Raw genomic sequence first — 22,978 nt, 5'->3', positions numbered from 1 at the left:
TAACAAGTTATTGTTCGGAAACTGAAAGTGTGACGCGGATGACGGGGACGCTGGACCAAGTCATCACCGGGTCTGCCATATTTCGCAAGCGACATAATAAATGTAAAGCAATATGTAAACAATGCAAAATCTATGAAAATACATCAGTAGGTTTTACCTCAACAAGCTTATTTCACAAAATTGTTTTGACAAAGTGTAACCAAGTTGAGTGTTAATATTCAACATAATATGAATCCTCGTGACTTGCATATATATTTACTGTTGTCAATTTCTTATAATAACATATTCACTGACAGATAATGGCATTGATTTGAACAGAACAGTAATTTATGTGTATACATTTGTATCTGATTTTTCCATAGTACAAATAGAGGAGTACAAAATATCTCCTTAAAGCTGCACTCTCACAGACTGAACGTTTGACATTTGTTTTGTGTTGGAACGAGCCAATTTATACGAAAATCCATGGAAACCAGTCATGTAAGACTGGTGACAAAAATTTGATCGCATATTTTTATATTTAAGCTCAAAAATTGATGTTTTATGCATTTTTCTTAAACTGTTAGTAATGCTAAAAACATCAATTTTCGAATGGAAACATGAAAATCTGTGATTTAATCTTTTGACAGCAGTCTTTTATCACTGGTTTGCAGATATTCACACAAAAATTGGCTCATTATAAGAGAAAAAATAATAAAGTTGTCAGAACGGTAAATCTGTGAGAGTGCAACTTTAAAAAGCAAACTCTACAATTGATATCCCATGGTATAGGAATTTACCATTCCAAAACTTCAATTAAAGCAACTTTGAACAATTTAAAGGCACTCGCTCACATTTATAGGCCAAATTTATTTTGTTCATGGTAATGCATCTGAAACACTGTCATAATTATTTTACTCTTTAAAAACCAAATTGCATGGGAAAAAAATAATGTGAAAAAAAAGAGCTGGTTTAAGTAGGGGGACGGTGCAGTAAAACAAAAAATAGAAAATTGGCAACAAAAATACTCGCACAAAAGGACTCTCACATATTCTGAGGGATAATTTAACCTTTAAGCCTTTTGTTGAAAAGTGTTACTACACCATTCAAAATTGTGGGCTTCAAAGACAACATTTGAGCATATATCAACATTTGTTGAAGGTATCAGTCAGTATCTTAGTTTTAACAATTCTAATGATTTTACAACATTTTATCTCATCATAAAAAAACACAGTGCATATTGCAAAACATGAGCAAGTCTCTTTAAGCAAAACTCCTCAGAGAGTCTGTTATTGTAAAACATAATTATGTACATGAATTATAAATATTAACTGAGAAAAAAACTTTATCAAGAGCTGTCAGCTCACAATTTGGAGTATTGATTAATATTCGCTTCATTAAGTTATGTTCAGAGTAAAACATATATTTTTCACTTCCAACAGACAAATTCAAATAAAATAATTTCCTAATTTAAGGGGCAATAACCATGGTGGTACTGATCCAATCTAGAAAACAAGTAAAACACAATGTGGCAGGGGCCACAGCGCATAATGCATACACAGTTTCACCAATTTGTCTCAGTAAGCTTTATACAAATTAAAGGGGAAAATTACTCTTGTTTTATCATCTTTATTTAAATGAATTTAGCACTTGCAACCATCACATTATAGTTTTGAACATTTCATTTAAGAAATGTTTCTTTCTCTCAAATTAATTTCTCTCTACAAATTTTATCTTAATGGCTCCCGACTTAAAAATGGAAGCTCGTTTCATTAACTAAAGGGCAATAACTCTGTTACATGATTCATATATATTTTCATTTACATAATTACAACCATCACATAATAGTTTTTAATATTCCATTAAGTTTCATCAATTTCCCTCAAATTAATTATTCTCTACAAATTTAATCTTAATGGCTCCAGACTTCAAAATAAGAGCTTTTTTTGCATTAATTACAAGGCAATAACTCTGTGACTGAGCCAATTCATATGAATTTGCACTAACACTATCACACTGTAATTTTCAACATTAACAACAATATACTTTAACTGATTAACTAAAACAAACAACATTTTCTAATAATTACTCATCAATCCCAAAAACTTATGAAACAAGTAATATACCCACCCATTTTTCTGGTGACCATTATACCACAAAAAAACTATAATACAATGACATGGAATGGCACTTTAACGTTTATGCAATTGCATATATGTTAGGTATAATGCTGGTTGCTGAAATCATCGACAAAAACACTCATTTTGTGTGGACATGTGAACAGCTGTAACAATAACTTTCATATTTTTGTTCATGTGCACAGCTATGAACAATAACTTTCATATGTGTGGACATGTGAACAGCTGTAACAATAACTTTCATATTTTTGTTCATGGGCACAGCTATGAACAATAACTTTCATATTTGTGGACATGTGAACAGCTGCAACAATAACTTTCATATTTTTGTTCAAGTGAACAGCTATGAACAATAACTTTCATATTTGTGGTCATGTGAACAGCTGTGGCAATAACTTTCATTGTTTGAGGTCATATGAACAGCTATGAACAATAACTTTCATATTTGTGGTCATGTAAACACTTATGAACAATAACTCTCATTTTTGTGTGGTCATGTGAACAGCTGCCCACCATAACACTCATTCTGTGTGGTCATGTGAACAGCTGCGAACAATTACTCCCATTTTTGTGTGGTCATGTGAAGTATGTTTGATCGTTGAGTATCGTATAAAGTCTCAATGCAATACATCAAGTAGTTGCTGTTTTATTAACCTACGTGTGCTTACATACAAAACCGTAACCAGAATTTCAAAATCAAATAATAATGGGGAATAATATGCATTAATGTAAGATAGAGTTATCTTACTTGTTTTATGAAGTAAATTGGAAAGTTGGAAACCTTTTATAGTTTCAATAGAATACATGATGTATTTGCTGAGATATTGACTTAAATGTGGTTAAATGCAAAACCTTAACAAGAATTTCTTAGTTGAATAATGAATGGCCATTATTTTGCATTATATGCAAAATCTTACTTGGTTATCATGTAGGTCAGATGGATGATTGCCATTGTATAAAGTCTCAGTGCAATACATCAAGTAGTTGCAGAGATACTAACCTATGAATTACAAAGTCGAATAATAAAGGGCAATAATTTGCATTAGGGATGCAAACGAATGGCAAAATTGATATTCGAATATTCGGTAATTCTTTCGATCGAATATTCGAATATTCGAATACCAAAATGATCCTTTAAGAATTGTAGAAAACTAGTATTCAATAACGTAATAGCTAGGGCCCTGTTACCCTTCTTTGTCGTATTCGGTACACGCGACGGACACTTATTGTTCCACAAATTAGCCTCTGAATTTCCCCATTTTCAGAATATATCCCAAGAAAAAGCCATAATTATATTTTAAACAAAAAAATAAACTATATCAATTCCTCTGCGTTCACTTTTGTAAACAAAGCAAAATAAGATCGGGAATTTCGTTTTTCCCGGTTAAATGACGATATGCGCCAACGTGGTACTTGCAGCCTCGTTCTGGGATTGATGTTTACGAAATATTTTTATAGAAAACGACACCAACCATGGCCGCACGTCGATTTTGACTGATGTATTTTACAACGTTAAACCATACAACTACTTTTCAACGCAAGAGCGTTGTAACGAAACATGGAAAACAGTTTAAAGCAAATAACTATCACATGTCCTTCGAATCATCAAGGCGATTTGCTCATATCGCCAAGCTTGATTCGCAGGGAAAGACAACACATTGGTATAAAGGCCGATCTTAAATGTTTGATGTCACTTGTCTAACAGCCAGTAAATGCAAAAATCCGATATGGCGCGTGTATAGTATCATATGTTTACACCTCTGGCATTACGGGTCCATCGTTGTAAAAACAAGACAGACGAAGATGACAGTTGTAGTCAAAAAGTTTATTAATTTATTATTTCAACAAAAACATCGAATATTCGAATACTGATTTTGACATTCGAATACCAAACGTTCGATCGAATATTCGAATATTCGTTTGCATCCCTAATTTGCATTGTATGCAAGATTGAGTTATATAACTTGATTGATTAAGTAGGTTGGATAATTGGGAAGACATGTCTAAATGTTCAATGCAAAACATAATGATTTTGCTGAGATATTGACTCAAATGTAGATACATGCAAAACCTTAACCAGAATATTTTTAGTTGACTGATTATGATAATTTAAACTCGCCCTGTACAAAACTTCCCAACCTGGTTAGTGGGGACACACAAAAGCTGTTTCCATGTAGTATGCAAACTACATCAAAAGAGTAATTTTTACTCTCACAAATTTATTTTTATGATAACAAACCATCTATACATGACTGTTTGTTTGAAGCTTGAAGATGACTAGGAAGAGGTAAAGTCAATGCCCCAATGCCCACAATGATTAAGTGATCACAATAGCTCTTCTTGAAAAAAATAATATGTTGATCTGTGACAATACAATGCTTCCATCTTGAGTTTTGCATTCACTATGCTCACATAGGTCGTACATTATATCACAGTCTGGCACGACCAGAACTACAGGGGAGCAATGATCCACTGCTCACAGCCCTGTATGAAGTCTTGTTATCTCCCCTCAACTGTGGGTAGAAGGACAATCAGCTGGTTGGGTTGATCCTTAACAGGCTTCCAAACAGGAAGTGTTGTATAACCGGGAATTTAGCAAGCACCTGCAACACAACATGGAAACAATTAACTAACACCTGTAACACAATATGAGACAATTAACTAGCACCTGTAACACAAAATGGAAATATTTTCCCGCATCTACAACATAACATTCAATAATAAGTTAGCACCTACAACATGTCATGGGACAATTAACTAGCACCTGTAACACTACATGGGAATATTTACGCGCATCTGCAACATAACATTTGATAATAAACTAGCACCTGCAACACGTCATAGGACAATTAACGAGCACCTATAACACAACATGGGTTTATTAACAAGCACCTGCAACACAACATGGGACAAATCATGTGCACCCGTAACACAACATAGGACAATAAACGAGGACCTGTAACACAACAAAGGACCATTTACAAGCACCTGCAACCCAACATGTAACAATTTACAAGCACCTGCATCACAACATTGGACAATTTACAAGCACCTGCAACCCAACATGTAACAATTTTCAACCACCTGCATCACAACATTGGACAATTAACAAGCACTTGAAACACAACATAGGACAATTTACAAGCACCTGCAACCCAACATGTAACAATATTCAACCACCTGCATCACAACATTGGACAATTAACAAGCACTTGAAACACAACATAGTACAATTTACAAGCACCTGCAACCCAACATGTAACAATTTACAAGCACCTGCAACACAACTGTTAACATTGGACAATTTACAAGCACCTGCAACCCAACATGTAACAATTTACAAGCACCTGTAACCCAACATGTAACAATTTACAAGCACCTGCAACACAACATAGGACAATTTACAAGCACCTGCAACCCAACATGTAACAATTTTCAACCACCTGCATCACAACATTTGACAATTAACAAGCACTTGAAACACAACATAGTACAATTTACAAGCACCTGCAACCCAACATGTAACAATTTACAAGCACCTGCAACACAACATTGGACAATTTACAAGCACCTGCATCACAACATTGGACAATTTACAAGCACCTGCAACCCAACATAGGACAATTTACAAGCACCTGCAACCCAACATGTAACAATTTACAAGTACCTGCATCACAACATTGGACAATTTACAAGCACCTGCAACACAACATTGGACAATTAACAAGCACCTGCAACCCATCATGTAACAATTTACAAGCACCTGCATCACAACATTGGACAATTTACAAACACTTGCAACACAACATAGGACAATTTACAAGCACCTGCAACCCAACATGTAACAAATTACAAGCACCTGCATCACAACATTGGACAATTAAAGTGCACATGTAACACAATATTGGACATTAATTATGCCACAATTAAATGTTAAATTTCTTTAAACGCTCTGGTGCTCATAATTTTTCAAAAGGAATGAAGGGTTTAGAACATAGAAAAACAACAACAAAAAACCTATCTAAGTGCCCATCCCTCAAAATGTTGGTCAACTCAGGCAAAACAAGACTCTTTTAATTGTGGCTTTAAACTGATTCATCCTGACCAATTTATTGTACTTTATTTTCAGTGTATTCTTTTGTACAAATATGTTCAAAATATCTTGTACATCTTGAATAAAAAAGATGAAGCTTTGAGTGCATGTCTGCCTTGTACACCTCTATTATTCAAGATGAAGCTATTACCTCTGCCTTGTACATCTAGATAATACAGGATGAAGCTATAAGCTTACCTCTGCCTTGTACATCTCTGCCTTGTACATCTAGATCATACAGGACGAAGCTATGAGCTTATCTCTGCCTTGTACATCTAGATAATACATGATGAAGCTATGAGCTTACCTCTGCCTTGTACATCTAGATAATACAGGATGAAGTTATGAGCTTACCTCTGCCTTGTACATCTAGATAATACAGGATGAAGCTATGAGCTTACCTCTGCCTTGTACATCTAGATTATACAGGATGAAGCTATGAGCTCACCTCTGCCTTGTACATCTAGATAATACAGGATGAAGCTATGAGCTTACCTCTGCCTTGTACATCTAGATAATACAGGATGAAGCTATGAGCTTACCTCTGCCTTGTACATCTAGATTATACAGGATGAAGCTATGAGCTTACCTCTAGATAATACAAGATGAAGCTATGAGCTTACCTCTGCCTTGTACATCTTGACAAGCCCTGAGTTCACTTTTTCCCAGTGTGGAACTGCACTTATGTTCCATAGCTGGTTCGAGTGCTCAGCAAACGGACCAGTCTTCACCTGCAATGAAGAATGAGTTATTAATGAATATGATTAATACCCCCTGGCATTGTTGTTCCAGAACTGGTTGGAACACTACCCAAACAGATCCATCACATGCCAAGAAAAAATAATACTTGCATTACTGAAAGTAATCAGTAATTAGGATAATAGTCTGCAATCCTTGGCCTACAATGCCTAGAAGGAGCTAAGCCATCTTATATTAGCTGAATCCTTTAGTTAAAATGCATTTAGAAGACAGAAAGCCAATAAATAGGGAACTAGGAATAGCAATTGCTGAACAATGTTTGTAGAAATTCTATGCTTACATCCTGACCAGATACAAGTATGTCTAATAATACTTATTATAAAATGGAAGATACTAGTATTCAAAGTAATGAAACTTCATATATCAATTTATTAGCTTTCTATATGGCACAGTCATAACTTCCAATACCTCTGCATAACTAATAGAAATCAAAATTAGCACTTACCAGGCATTATAAATGAATACTATCCTTACTTAGTGCTAAATATAACAATTTCTTCTTTTATTATTAAAACAATGAATCATATAAGCCAGGTGTATCAGTCTTATTGTACTTATGAACAATGTATATGATATAATCACCTTCATATTATGGTAGAGGACGAACATTGCTTTAAGTATGGTCAACACTTCCTATCATAAACAAGGGAATCATTTGAAATCAAATGAAAGGAAAATATAATATCTCTTCAACAATGCTTAATCAAATAGAAATGTTTTCACATTCCTAAAGCAACTCTTAAATATCCGGGATGAAATAATAAAAGTTATGGTAACTTAATCTGTCATGTTATTACCGGTGAAAGCAAAAATAGCAATAATAACTACACATTATTAGCGTGGTCTTCTTGCTCCTGTTGTAAGGTTGATTTCCTCATTGGTAGAAATCAAATATTCTTTAATCAATTAAATGTAATTGGACTCCTCAGTTTCTTCTACATGTACACTATTCCAATCTTGAGTTTGTTGCCGTACATTTTGGATGAGAAACGCACCAAGATTACCCACAATGCTATAATAACTCAAACTGATAGGGTTAACATTGGCCACTGAACTTTAAAAATGTTATAAAAATGTTGTCACAGGAGTGTTATTTGTGCAAAACATGTTGATATGTATGAACATATTTTAATGTTCTTCCATTCTAATGTTAGGTCAACGTATTTTTATATACATAATTATTTATATAAAGTAGTTTGGGATTGACAAAAAGACATATTTTCTAAACAACAATGGCTAATGTGAGGGTGAACCCTTTCAAATGAACCTTAAAACGGTTATTTCATCAACATTTCTTGCTACATATTTACAAACATTTGTCTTTACATAGACTAAACAGAACATTTTAAAGCATTATAAACAAATCTTGACAAATACCTGCTAAAAATATCAAAGGGAAAACATAGTTTATTTACTAACAATGAAGTATTACCGTACATCTAAAATACCTACGGTATACATGTAACAATCTTTACCAACATTTCTATTTACACAACGTGCCCCAACATTTCTATGCCAGTCATACAATACAACACAGTTTTCTTAGTAGGACATGAACTACCTAGAAAAAATAGAGCTGGGTAGAATTTCGTTAACTACTGGGTATGCTGGGCTCTATAGTTGCATTTGATTCCAGTTTAAGAAATCCGACCAACACATGTTAAATTTAAAGGCCTATGGACCCCATACAAGTTGGTATCAATTCAAAGGTATGTTGCTTTCTGCGTTATTCCAGGTTTAATAATAGAATAAGTCCTAAGCGAGGGTGGTTCCAGATTACCATATATAATCGTGTCATAGTTCAGAAAACAAACGCAATTGCGCTCGATAACTGCGTATTTAATCCTCCAACAATTACCAATGTTTACATAACACTCCCACTCCCCTTGTTCCCCACAGTGGTTTCTATTATCTATGCATGTTACCAGATTTCCAATAAAACAATCAATTTTTCTTAAAAAAGTATGACCAACATGTCTGTAGAATTCAACAGTGCATGACAATCAATCAAGCTTGAGATTTCCCGCTTCTTTTAACAAAAGGCAAAATAGAGTAATACGATAAACCTACTGCATTCTCTAATTACAAAGTCTCTTTTAAGACAGTAATTTCACTTTGAATGCTGATAACTTACATATAAATAAACTACCAAAAGTTCAAAACACAAACAAAATTTTCTGTATATTTACTCTTAATTTCAAATGGAGAAGACCAAGTTTGCAATAGTTTATGGCCAAGAAGCTTGGGTTCGATATCATTGTATTATATAATGTCTGTAGAGAATTTTATTACACATAAAAACCCTTTCAAGCGATTTGAAAATAATATGGGGTAACCAAGCATTCGACATTCACATATTTGTGTACTGAGTCCCTCTATAGCGAAACTACCCAAGGACTAAATATATGACAACAAAACAATGGCTTACCTCATTGATATATTTAATACAGGACAGAAACACATAGTCTTTGGCGAAATGTTCGTAGATCTCTGGTTTCACGAAGGACTTGGGCTGGATCCTTGGATGACCTGTATAAGAGAATGTCATCAGTACCTGGACACCTCCATATTAATAATAGATAAATAAATACAGTCCAACAGCTATGTCAAACTATGATAATTTGTTTCTGCTGGTTATGTAAAACTTTTTTCCCGGAGCCCAAATTTATTCTTTCTGCTTCTTTCAAACAAATCTGCTTGTGTAACTTTTTTTGTCTCGAATATTTGCTATATCGAAGTCATTGTCCATGCAGTTGATTTTCAGCCTCCAGCTAAAGATTCAAATTTTTCATGACTGTTGGCGCCATGTCACTAAATAAGGGTGCATGTTTAAACAACAAACTGTTTAAATCTGGTGGATAATTGGTAGGTGCGAATCATAACAAAGTTGTTCATATTTAATACAGAGACATCTAATGCTGAAAGCAAATGTCAGGACATAATGATTTTTTGTAAAGTTGTTCATATATAAACTATGGAGGTTTAATAGATTTGATCACAATTCCATAATTGGCACAGAAAGAAAAAACTTCAAATTGTCAGATGGGAGAACCACTGCTCCAGTCATGTACTGAAAATTTGGTTGTAATTATATGAATGAGCTATAATCATTTAATGAGCTATATTAAGCAATATTGTTGTTTATTATATCATGAATGTGATATTATTTTTGAACGTGCTAAATTGTTGCTTATTATTTAAAATATGTGCTTGTTTTATATTTGTTTACATGAGTGAAATAAATTAAAAGAAAAAAATCAATATTTATTTTCAATAATAAGTTTGTTTTTTCAAGACGGAAACATATTACAAGATCAGTTCAATGGCGGATGTAACTTTCAGAATTCAGACTCGAATGTGTTGGGTTTGGTGCTACATCTTTTGTATATTTGTTATGCTGAATGTTCATCTCTCAAAGTATTTTCCATAGTCCTGACAACTTTGACATAACAGGTTTTGACTGTAATATGCATCTTACCAGTAAATATTAGTGTTTGGATACCATTCATGTAATATAAGTTATAAAAGCCAAGATTTTTCAAATACAAATAAGCATTCAAACCTCGAATTTTAAATTTTGACAACTGAAAAAGATATAACAATTGGCATGACTTATCAAAGATATAACAACAATTAAAAAATAATATTAGTTTTTTATGATATTTTTTTTAATTCATGTATTTTAAAATGAATCAGCTTACATGTAGCTCAAACATTCATTTTCGTTTTAATTTATGATTCATTGATCATATTAAATGTAAGAGCATGATATAAATATCTTACAACATATTTTGTTCTATAATGTTGTTAAGAAAGGGACAATAAAACAAACATACTGATAAGTTGTGCAGATCCCCATATGAAGGGTATAAACTGGTGGTCGTCTAGCGCCCATACACCCTGTGATCCAGCAGGCTCCATCCTGTATGTGAGCTGTAACTTTCTCACCAGCTGTAGGTACCTGCAGGAGATGGAATGGGATATATGAGAAATAACACCCACACACCCTGTGAACCACGGGCTCCACCCTGTATGTGAGCTGTTACTTTCTCACCAGCTGTAGGTACCGGCAGGAGAAAGAGTGGGATATATGAGAAATAGTGCCCACATACCGTGTGACCCACGGGCTCCACCCTGTATGTGAGCAGAACTTTCTCACCAGCTGTAAATAACTGCAGGAGATAGGGTGGGATATATGAGAAATAGCACCCACACATCCTGTGATCCTGCGGGCTCCATCCTGTATTTAAAATTGAATATTCTTTTTCGGTGTTTCGTTGATGCATGAATTGTCAGAAAAACTCAGATATTTTATTTCATAAACATTGTTTAAGGGTCAAGATCAATCCTTTTTTTTAGTTTATTGGAGTGGTATGTAGCCATCAGTTGGTTAGGGATATTGTTTCCCTGGCATTCTATATGGCAGTGCCCATGGTGTGTTTATTCAAGTATACCAACTGTTTAAATGGCACTATTTTGTTTTTTAATTACTTAGAATCAAGAAATGCATTTATACAGCCTCTTTTGCAAAAATTGAGTTATGCATTAAAATAATAATAATGTGAACAATTCTGTTCAGTGAAGCCACCAAAAGTTATTTGCATAAATATTTTTTTAGCTTAATTTGCATACCCAGATGCTTCATCGGGAAAAAAATGGTCAAATGGGTGGTTTAATCCAATCAGAATGCAGTTTTTAAGCACAAATGCTCAAAGTTGTAATTATTAACAAATAAATGCAATGCACATACTTTGTGAACACATTGAGAACTACGGCCTCAGCATCTGTCTCCTTTAGCAGGTCAAGTTTGTACAGGCACAGTAGGAACGCTGCAAACGCCAGCTCATGACCTTGATTGGAGACAGAAAGGTGACAATGTTGAGTTATAACTTTACTTTAAGTGTACATAACAGATGACATCTCATCAATGACAATATTAAGTTAGTGTCACAAATCAAAATGAAATTTTACTAGCAAAATCAAAACAATTGTACAAAAAGTGACTAAATAAAGGCCTTTATTTCAAAATAGTCAGTGTCTTGTTTTAATCCTCTCACCCTATCTTTACCCACCTCTTGTTTTTTTACCTCCCAACCTCCATCAAAATATGCTATATTCAATCTGTGTCTGGGTCCCCACCTCTTGTTTTTCACCCCCCTCAACTAACCTGTGCCATATTTAATCTGTGTCTGGTTCCCCACCTCTTGTTTTTCACCCCTCCACGAACCTATGCTTTATTCAATCTGTGTCTGGGTCCTCACCTCTTGTTTTTCACCGCTCCACGAACCTATGCTTTATTCAATCTGTGTCTGGTACCTAACCTCTTGTTTTTCACCCCTCCACCAACCTATGCTATATTCAATCTGTGTCTGGTACCCAACCTCTTGTTTTTCACCCCTCCACCAACCTATGCTTTATTCAATGTGTCTGGTTCCCCACATCTTGTTCTTAACCCCCTCCACCAACCTGTGCCGTAGTCAATGCGTGTCTGGTTCCCCACTCCTTCCACCAAGTAGGTGGATACTTCTTCTGCTGCATCTGCATGTTTTGGCCCTAGTAAGTCTCGCACAAGCCCTGGGGCCTCCTGCAAGTATTATGGAGATAGTGACTGAATACAACTAAAACTGACAACAGACTAAACCAATAGCCTTTATCAGATCATAACATGTGAGTTTGTTTGTAGTCACTCAGATCATTTCTTTTAGGTATAACTGCTTCCCACACATATAGTAAACAAGCCCATAAAGGTTTATGATATTAATAAGTTACTAAACTATAAATGTTTTATAACTGGGAAAACAATCAGTTTCAAACTACTACAGACAAAGTTCCCTAAGTCTTCCAAGTTTGATCTCAACAAACAATTGTCTAAAGGCCTGATTGCCGAACCATAGGAGCTGATCATTGGGTAAGAACTCAGCTATCAAGCTTATGGGTAATTAAAACAATATAAACAAACCTAATTCTGTACCTGCTTTAGTTTATCAAACCAGTCCCTAAAGGCTGTATTCCCAAACCTCTGGGGCTGCTCCACCGGTGGGAACTTGGCAATCCAGCCTTCCATCATGTCCAGAAGCTTCAACAAACTCTCTATAACCTGCAACACATGTGATGTAGGGTTTAAGCCCGGTTTTAAAAGGACCAGGTGCTGCAGAAAAGGACAGGGTGCTGCAGACGAGGGGCAGTGTGCTACAGAAAAGGACCAGGTGCTGCAGAAGAGAGACAGTGTGCTGCAGAAGAGGGACAGGGTGCTGCAGAAAAGGACAGGTTGCTGCAGAAGAGGGACTGGTGTGCAGAAGAGGGACATGTTGCTACAGAAGAGGGACTGGGGTGCTGCAGAAGAGGGACAGTGTGCTGCAAAAGAGGAAGAGGGTGCTGCAACAGAGGGACAGGGTGCTGCAGAAGAGGGACAAGGTGCTGCAGAAGAGGGACTGGGGGGCTGCAGAAGTGGGACAGGGTGCTGCAAAAGATGGACAGGGTGCTGCACAAGAGGGACAGGTTGCTGCAGAAGAGGGACAGGGTGCTGCAGAGGAGGGACAGTGTGCTGCGGAAGAGGGACAGGGTGCTGCAGAAGAGGGACATGGTGCTGCAAAAGAGGGACAGGGTGTTGCACAAGAGGGACAGGGTGTTGCAGAAGAGGGACAGGGTGCTGCAGAAGAGGGACTGGGTGCTGCAGAAGAGGGACAGGTTGCTGCAGAAGCGGGACTGGGTGCTGCAGAAGAGGGGAAGGGTGCTGCAGAAGAGGGACATGGTGCTGAAAAAGAGGGACAGGGTGCTGCAGAAGAGGGACACAGTGTGCTGCAAAAGAGGGACAGAGTGCTGCAAAAGAGGGACAGGGTGCTGCAAAAGAGGGACATGGTGCTGCAAAAGAGGGACAGGGCGCTGCAAAAGAGGGACTGGGTGCTGCAGAAGAGGGACAGGGTGCTGCAAAAGAGGGACAGGGTGCTGCAGAAGAGGGACAGTGTGCTACAAAAGGGGGACAGGGTGCTGCAAAAGAGGGACAGGGTGCTGCAAAAGAGGGACAGTGTGCTGCAAAAAGGGGGCCAGGGTGTTGCACAAGAGGGACAGGGTGTTGCAGAAGAGGGACAGGGTGCTGCAGAAGAGGGACAGTGTGCTGCAGAAAAGGGACAGTGTGCTGAGAAGAGAGACAGGGTGCTGCAAGAGAGGGACAGAGTGCTGCAGAGAAGGACAGTGGGCTGAAAAAGAGGGACGACATGCTGTGGAAGAGGGACAGTGTGTTGCAAAAACGAGATAGTGTGCTTAGGGGGAAAAGGGCACACTGTATTGAGCTGAATAGAATTGGAACATTTTGAACTTGACGGAAAATGTTAGGAATTGTGTTAAATTGTAGCAATATTATGTTTCAACAGCCAAATATGTAAAGTTTGTGTGTATTTATGATCATATTATAAGTTTTGATCCAAACAAAAGAAAATGTTTGATAATCTAAACTTTGAATTCTAAGAAGTCAGAAGGGTACACATGCTGGAGAGGATAATAGACTGAAATTCCAATCCTTATCCTGGAAAATTCAGTTTGAGTATGAGGGATGCATGCCAAAAACAGACTCCTCTTATGTTGTTTCAAGAAATAAATGTACTAGTAGTAATTAGGCAATGATTTATCTAAAAAAAAAAGAAAGCATATGTAGAAATGGCTTAGGAGTTTAAATAAACATAACCAATTTCTTCAGAATAACAACAAGTACTGTGAATACAACGAGTCCATAAGTGTAGCGACATTGTTCACTGAACACAGTGGCTACAATCATCACAGACCAGTATATTTTTCATCCTGGGTTTCAGCACGTGAAGACCTTTCTAGTCCTATCCCTGCATAGAGTTATAATGTCAATACACGCCTAGTATCAACACCAAATTATTTATATTCCAAATATATACAATACTGACATTTGTCCAAAGGTCTTCATGCTAATTTACAATATTGCTATATCATTATCAGATATTGGTGCAAATTCATAAAAATGACCAACCAAGAAATACAAAAGATTCTCAAGTCAGTACATCCTGAAATTTAAGTTTTAGTATGAGGGATTCAGGCCAAAAGCAAATTTTAAGGAACTTCTTACTCTCTATTACAAATGTCCAGCAAAACAAACTAAGCAAGTGAATGATAGTCAGATGTTGTAAGATCCCAATCCAGAACAGTGGTGTTTCTTTTGAACTGATCAGCGTCTTTAGTCATCTTTTTCAATTGCAAAAGAATATATATATATATGCAATGCTAACCATTAGGGATAAAATGATGATTGAGTATTGTTGATAATCAATAGCTTAAGACTAAGGTTGGTGATTGTCAATTTCAAAATCTCAGAATTGATGTGGCGGTATTCTCTCAAATGTATCTGGATAAATTCACATCAACAGCATTGTAAACATTTAATAAAGGAGAGTGCAAGGTCATCTGAGAAAGTGTCTGAGTATCTGGATACAATAATCACATCAACATATTTGTAAGCTTACAGGAGAGGGCACTGGCCTTAGAATAATATCACATGAAAAGCTTTGTATTTACAGGACAGAGCCCTGGCCTCTGGATACATTCAGTTTCACAAAACTACTTTGTAAACTACAAGAGAGAGAGAGAGAGCCCTGGCCTCTGGATACATTCAGTTTCACAAAACTACTTTATAAACTACAGGAGAGAGAGAGCCCTGGCCTCTGGATACATTCGTTTTCACAAACTACTTTATAAACTACAGGAGAGAGAGCCCTGGCCTCTGGATACATTCGTTTTCACAAAACTACTTTGTAAACTACAGGAGAGAGAGAGCCCTGGCCTCTGGATACATTTGTTTTCACAAAACTACTTTGTAAACTACAGGAGAGAGAGGGAGCCCTGGCCTCTGGATACATTCGTTTTCACAAAACTACTTTATAAACTACAGGAGAGAGAGAGAGAGAGCCCTGGCCTCTGGATACATTCGTTTTCACAAAACTACTTTGTGAACTACAGGAGAGAGAGAGCCCTGGCCTCTGGATACATTCGTTTTCACAAACTACTTTATAAACTACAGGAGAGAGAGCCCTGGCCTCTGGATACATTCGTTTTCACAAAACTACTTTGTAAACTACAGGAGAGAGAGAGAGAGAGTCCTAGCCTCTGGATACATTCCCATCAACAGCTTTGTTAACTTACCAAAGAGAACCCTGGCCTCTGGATACTATCACATCAACAGCTTTGTAAACTAAGCAAAGAGAGAGTCCTGGTCTCTGGATACTATCACATCAACAGCTTTGTATACTAACCAAAGAGAGAGTCCTGGCCTCTGGATTCTATCACATCAACAGCTTTGTAAACTAACCAAAGAGAGAGTCCTGGCCTCTGGATACTATCACATCAACAGCTTTGTAAACTAACCAAAGAGAGAGTCCTGGCTTCTGGATACTATCACATCAACAGCTTTGTAAACTAACCAAAGAGAGAGTCCTTGCCTCTGGATACTATCACATCCACAGCTTTGTATACTAACCAAAGAGAGAGTCCTTGCCTCTGGATACTATCACATCAACAGCTTTGAAAACTTAACGGAAAGAGTGCCCTGGCCTCAGGAGATATATATATTTACAAGCTTTATAAACTTACAGGCGAGAATACTCTGGCATCTGATATCTTCTTCCCTTTCACGGCATCATTCATGGCCAGAAGAAACCCAATCAGGTCCCGGTAGGCCTGCAAAACATAATATGTTAGTTCTCAAGTTGATGAATGAAGCACTTAACATTTTGCTTATTCTTTTTCTATGTACATATTTCATTTAGTACATTTAAAAGTAATATATTGTTGGTGGAATTCCCACCCATTTCACAGCCTCAGCTGTTGGATATTAGACACTGGTTTGATAAGATAAGACTAAGGGAATTGGCTCTGTACAAGTATCCAAATCAGGAGAAAAATATTGCATACAAGAGTCATAGAGCAAAATGAAACATGATTTATAGGTCCGTGGTATTATATATGCGCGGATCTTCATCCTCAAATTAAATAATACTGGAGTTGGTCTATTACACACTTGTAACACTGCCATGAAAACAGATTTGTGAGAAGTTGTACTAATTGAAATACTTTTTTTCAGACATCCTGCTTTGCAACCTCTCTGTTTCTTATAATAATAAATCTTGCTATAAATGTACCTCCGACTTTTCCCATTTTGGTATATCATCTGGTCCAGGGCCAATTTCCTTCTTAGGAACCATGAACTCATGATTATTCGAATTTATTGCAGAGGCCGTTGGTTTCTCTCCTGTCAAAATATAAATAATAGGCAATGTCTAGAATGTCTAGACGTCGGGTGTACTCTAGACATCAGGTCTAGCGCCCCAGGTGTCCTTTAAATGACATAACACATTGACTTCATGATAATGGATATGTGAATTATAAGAGGTATATGATATAATATAACCATATTTATTTACAATGTAACACTTAAGTCTTAACAAAATATTACAAGAGATGTTTGTCAAACATTATGCCCCCCCTGAGCGCCATGTTGTCAGGATTATATGGACAATTGAATGAAATATGCATGGACCCAAATGACAGCTGGTTTGTCACTGACATTGGATGCCGTTGAGGCAGTTTTAATATTATGACCATTCACAGTGTGAGGAAAGAGTGTGTTATGACCTTTGACCTCAAAATCCATAGGAGTCAGCTGGTCACAAAAAATCTAAATGTTAAGTTTGAGGGCCATGGATGCAGGCATTGACAAGTTATCACACAGACAAGATTTATTTTCGTTCAAGGTCACTGTGACCTTGACCTTTGACCACATGACCCCTAAAATCATAAGGGGTCATCTACAGATCAGACCCAACATCACATCAAGTTTGAGAGCCATGGGTGCAGGCATTGTCGAGTTATCACTCGAAACATTTTCGCATTCAAGGTCACTGTAAACTTGACCTTTGACACCTAATATCAATAAGGGTCATCTTCTCGTCAGGCCCAACTTCCATGTCAAGTTTGATGATCATAGGTTCAGGCATTGAGATATCACAAGGAGAAGATTTGTTAACTTTTGTGCGTTAAATGTTACTGTGACCTTGACCTTTGCCCGATGACCCCCAAAATCAAGAGGGGTCATCTACTGGTCAGGCCAACCCTTCATGTCAAGTTTGATGACCATAGGTCCAGGAGTTTGCTTTCAAGGTCACTGTGACCTTGACCTTTGACCCCCTGAAATCAATAGGGGTCTTCTACTGGTCAGGCTCAACTTCCAAGTCAAGTTTGAGGGCCATGGGTGCAGGCATTGTTGAGTTATCATTCTGACAACCTTTTATCATTCAAGGTCACTGTGACCTTGACCTTTGGCCCAATGACCCTAAAGCCAATAGGGGCCATCTACTGGTCAGGCCCAACGTCCATGTCAAGTATGAGGGCCATGGGTGCAGGCATTGTCGAGTTATCACTCTGACAACCTTTTACCATTCAAGGTCACTGTGACCTTGACCTTTGGCCCGATGACCCCCCAAAACAATAGGAGTCTTCTACTGGTCAGGCCCAACGTTCATGTCAAGTATGAGGGCCATGGGTGCAGGCATTGTCGAGTTATCACTCAAACAACCTTTTACCATTCAAGGTCACTGTGACCTTGACCTTTGGCCCAATGACCCCCAAAAATAATAGGGGTTGTCTACTGGTCAGGCCCAACCTCCATGTCAAGTATGAGGGCCATGGAAGTAGGCATTGTCGAGTTATTACACTGACAACCTTTTACCATTCAAGATCACTGTGAACTTGACCTTTGGCCCAATGACCCCCAAAAAACAATAGGGGTCGTCTACTGGTCAGGCCCAACGTCCATGTCAAGTATGAGGGCCATGGGTGCAGACATTGTCGAGTTATCACACCGACAACCTTTTACCGTTCAAGATCACTGTGACATTGACCTTTGGCCAGAAGACCCCCAAAAACAATAGGGGTCATTTACTGGTCAGGCCCAACCTTCATGTCAAGTATGAGGGCCATAGGAGCAGGCATTGACAAGTTATCACATGGACAACCTTTTAACATTCAAGATCACTGTGACCTTGATCTTTGGCCCGATGACCCCCCCCCAAAAAAAAATAGGGGTCATCTACTGGTCAGGCAGGGGATCGACACTAACCATTTTTCCAAGGGATCCTGAAGGGACACCAACATTTGAAATCAGGTGTCCCTTCCTGAAATTAGGAGTCCCTTCCACTTTTTACATTTTTTTCCCTGTTGAGCCTGTTTTAATATTAAATTCAACATACAAATACAGTGTCTTTTACTTTTCAATTTGTAATCAAGTATACACCATATTATTCATGTTTTCAGCAGCATGTAATGACAAGTTTAGTAGCACTATATTGTCAGACATGTGAACCTCTGGCAATGGGAGAGAGATATATTTGGGTCTCTATGTTGGTAGATTGGGTTCAAAAGCGGTAGAATGTCTAAGTCCCTTTTGTTTTCAGTCAAAAACAAACATTTTTCAGTCAAAAACAAAGATGGATACAATGTAAACAAAAACTTGATGTTTTTACTATTTTTAGATTTTCAGAAAATACGCATTTATAATAGTAGAGCTGCTGATAAATCAATCAGACTGCCCAACAGCTGTAGTGCATACTGGAAGAGCAGACGACCAAAAATTGTATATGTTAATTTTCCGCGACATAAAATCATAAAATTTTATAAATTGACTGTAGATAATGAATTAAATCTAGCAAATTTTATTTCTATTATGATTTGTACATAGCATTAAAATATATGTCTTTAAAATTAACAAAGAATACTGATAAGTTGAATGCCAATTAACAAAGAATGATGAATGTATGATGCCTGTCTTTTGTGCCGTAAATGTTACTGTAAATACTCGAAGGTTGTACCATAAAGGTATCACCAGTGTTGGCATCTTTTTGGGGCGGTTCTGACAAATAAGCAAAACAATTCCACATAAGTATTTTACGGATAATAAATCTCTGTCACCTCTGACCTTGTTGAAAATGTAAACAACAAAATGGAAGCGTTAACACGCATGCGCCAAGTGAAATGACCAGTTTATTTATAGATTCATGACGTAACTATAGTCCAAAAGTCAGCTATACTTTCGCTTTGATGTGTCCGATAATAATAATTATAGTATCATTTTGACATGCACTGTGAAGAAATTTAAGGCGACCCGAATTTAGGTAATAAATTAATAAAATGCTACTTATTTATTTATATTTAGCCTTTATTGGTCAGAAATTTTAGTGTCCTGACGGAATACCGGACTTCGAAGTTTAGGTGTCCCTCCCGAAAAATTGGTGTCCTCGGGATCCTGTTAGTGTCGAACACTGTCAGGCCCAACCTCCATGTCAATTATAAGGGCCATGGGTGCAGGCATAGTCAAGTTATCACTCGGACAACTTTTTACCATTCAAGGTCACTGTGACCTTGACCTTTGGCCGGATGACCCCCAAAAACAATAGGGGTCATCTACTGGTCAGGCCCAACTTCCATATCAAGTTTGATGACCATAGGTCTAGGCATTGTTGAGTTATCACTCGGACAAGCTTAAAAATTATTTACCATTAAAGGTCACTGTGACCTTGACCTTTGACCTGATGAGCCCTTAAATCAATAGGGGTCATCTACTGGTCAGGCCCAACCTTCATGTCAAGTTTGATGACCATACATCCAGGAATTGTTGAGTTATCACTCGGACATGCTTTGGTCTACCGACCGACCGACCGACCGACCGACCAACCGACCGACATACCGACATGCCTGTTTTGAACACAATCCTATGGAAGTCCTCCATAAACTTTTCCTACATACTAAGTAAGTAGGTCACAACATGTCAACCCTAACTAAAGTCATACAAAACCAAACAGTTATCTATTTTTAATAAAATAACCCTTGACCCTGGGGCCCCATATGCAATCCCATATCAGGTCTCTATAAATGCTTCCTATATATCAAGTTTGGTCACAATATGTCAACCTTAACTAAAGTTATTCAGAACTAACCATTTTTCTTTTTCTAAGAACAGTGACCTTGGCCTTGATCACCACTCTCAGTGCCCCAAACACAATCCCATGAAAGGTCTCTATTAACTTTTCCTGTATACAGTTTGGTGGCAATATGTTATTCCTAACTAAAATTGTTTGATACCCATAGTTAAGTTTGTTGCCATCCTCCTGCCCGCCGCCCAACAACAACGCACATCATTCTAATAAACAGGTTTCACTTTGTGAAAAAAACATAATAATAAAAAACCCAACTTGCTTTAAAACTTTAACCTGCCCTAAAATGTTAACCTTAGTTACTAAGTCAATCAGGGGCCATAATCTGTACTTATAATAATATAGAGTTATGTTAATATGGAGTTATGTACCTTCATTGGGTGATGGTCCTGAATAACTGTGTGTAGTATTAAGTAAATTGGATAAAGAGTATTGGCTATATAAGTAAAAATGCCACCTGCTTTTCAAATTCACTTTCTTTTTGTATTGTATTGTAGTTTTCTGCCAACAAAGTAAAAGAAAGTCCCCATGGGTTTAATTATTCATTTTACATTGATATCTTCTATAAAACACTCATCGCTGTGTGTGTTACCAATGCAGCTTACATGTTGCTATGGTAGATTACAAAGTATTTCCTTGTAACAAAAGTACCATTGCATTGGTGTTTACTACATGGGGCTACATAATCAACCTCTTACAAAAACATGGCTGTCAAAAAATGGGATTTTTCAAAGTTTTGTTAAATAGAATGTTGAGAAAAATTCATAAAGTATTCTGACAAAATAGCGGGGTCACATATTTTTCCATTTTCTGACATTGAAGAAAAAAGCTTCAAGAGCAACAATGATTAAAATGGTGTGGCTAAATTTTGTATGATAATTATCAGTTGTTTTCTAAGTTTATAAGAGCTTGACAACATTTTTTGTTATTCCTTTGCTTTTTTAATTGCATTTTACAATGTTCTGAATGTACATTCTGCTTGGCTGACGTTCTATAATGCAGCCTTATAAAGACTACTGATTGTGAAAACACATGTCGTCTGCTCATTACACAAGAAACTATCAAATGATAAGGTATATGGCAAAATGAAAGTTCAACATGGCACATTTGCTGCAGTCAAAGGGGCAGCATGGCATTCATGGTTTCCTCTAGGTTGTGAAAAGTTGATGCTCAAAATCTTTGTGCTCAAAATGCACCCTTCAAAATGCCAGGTGGAAACACTACTATCTAGGGCAATATGTAGAGTAAAAGGGCCATTATAAAAGTTAAAATGCAACTGCGATTTTCAGTGTAATGAGGGAAATAAGGTGATTAATTTATGTTGAAAATTTTGCTTTGAGTTTGAAGCCGTGCAAAAATTTAAAGCAAACCTGGGAGGAAAAATGAGCCGGGTTCAGTTGATCAAACCCACGACCGCCGAAACAACACTTCAATAGTGAGACGCTAAAGCAAACTAAGCTAACCCGGCAGCTGGTTCATACCCACACACACACTAAAGAATCAAATGTAAAAGATACCCTAGAAACTATCTTCGATTCTATTTTTGAGAAAACGAATAATGATTTTACCTTCGGCAGCCATATTTAATCAATGTCACAATACGCTTGACTGTCAATAGTCAAAACGGCGAGTTTGTTTCAATGTATGCACAAATATTAAGAATTCTCTACTTCGTTTGAGAAATATCAAGCTGGGATCATGAAAGACCGTATATAAAGACTTAGCTCATTATTGTAATGACGATAAGAAAGCCAGTTTATATACAATTAAAATTAGTGTAGTTAAACATCTTGTTCATGATATGTGTCCCTGTTCTGACGCTCGGGAGTGACTAGAATTCCTGTCTGTGATTATTTAGCGCTTTCGTTTTTACAGCATTCCCCTTAGCTTTCATAACTTTTGGTCATATATCGTTGTTTTAGAGTTTGGACTGACACAAATCCAGAAACGCTATTTTTGCTAAATCAAGGGCCATTGCACTGGTTTTATTAAGTGCAGCAAAAAGAAAT

General features: G+C 37.1%; 1 protein-coding gene across 1 annotated transcript; it reads right to left on the bottom strand.

The window, feature by feature from the left end:
* Positions 1-239: 239 nt before the first annotated feature.
* On the bottom strand, positions 240-22,552 carry LOC128224763 (serine/threonine-protein phosphatase 2A activator-like). The gene is made up of 10 exons (XM_052934786.1): positions 22,538-22,552; positions 17,124-17,233; positions 16,576-16,662; positions 12,941-13,066; positions 12,436-12,553; positions 11,720-11,819; positions 10,806-10,930; positions 9,398-9,498; positions 6,834-6,941; positions 240-4,720 (listed from the first exon to the last, which is right to left on the bottom strand). The coding sequence occupies exons 1-10, from the start codon at positions 22,548-22,550 to the stop codon at positions 4,649-4,651; spliced, it is 960 nt and encodes a 319-aa protein (XP_052790746.1). The 5' UTR covers positions 22,551-22,552; the 3' UTR covers positions 240-4,648.
* Positions 22,553-22,978: the final 426 nt, after the last annotated feature.

This window comes from Mya arenaria, chromosome 17, assembly GCF_026914265.1.
Source record: "Mya arenaria isolate MELC-2E11 chromosome 17, ASM2691426v1".
NCBI lineage: Eukaryota > Metazoa > Mollusca > Bivalvia > Myida > Myidae > Mya > Mya arenaria.
This window is presented reverse-complemented; position numbering and strand designations above follow the sequence as displayed.

Excerpts from the sequence above, each read along its gene's own strand:
- LOC128224763 (XM_052934786.1), bottom strand. Across the intron at positions 13,067-16,575 it reads ATGCCAGAGTATTCTCGCCT|GTTATAGAGAGTTTGTTGAA; the intron begins GTAAGTTTATAA and ends CATGTGTTGCAG. Across the intron at positions 9,499-10,805 it reads GGGATCTGCACAACTTATCA|GTCATCCAAGGATCCAGCCC; the intron begins GTATGTTTGTTT and ends TCTCTTATACAG.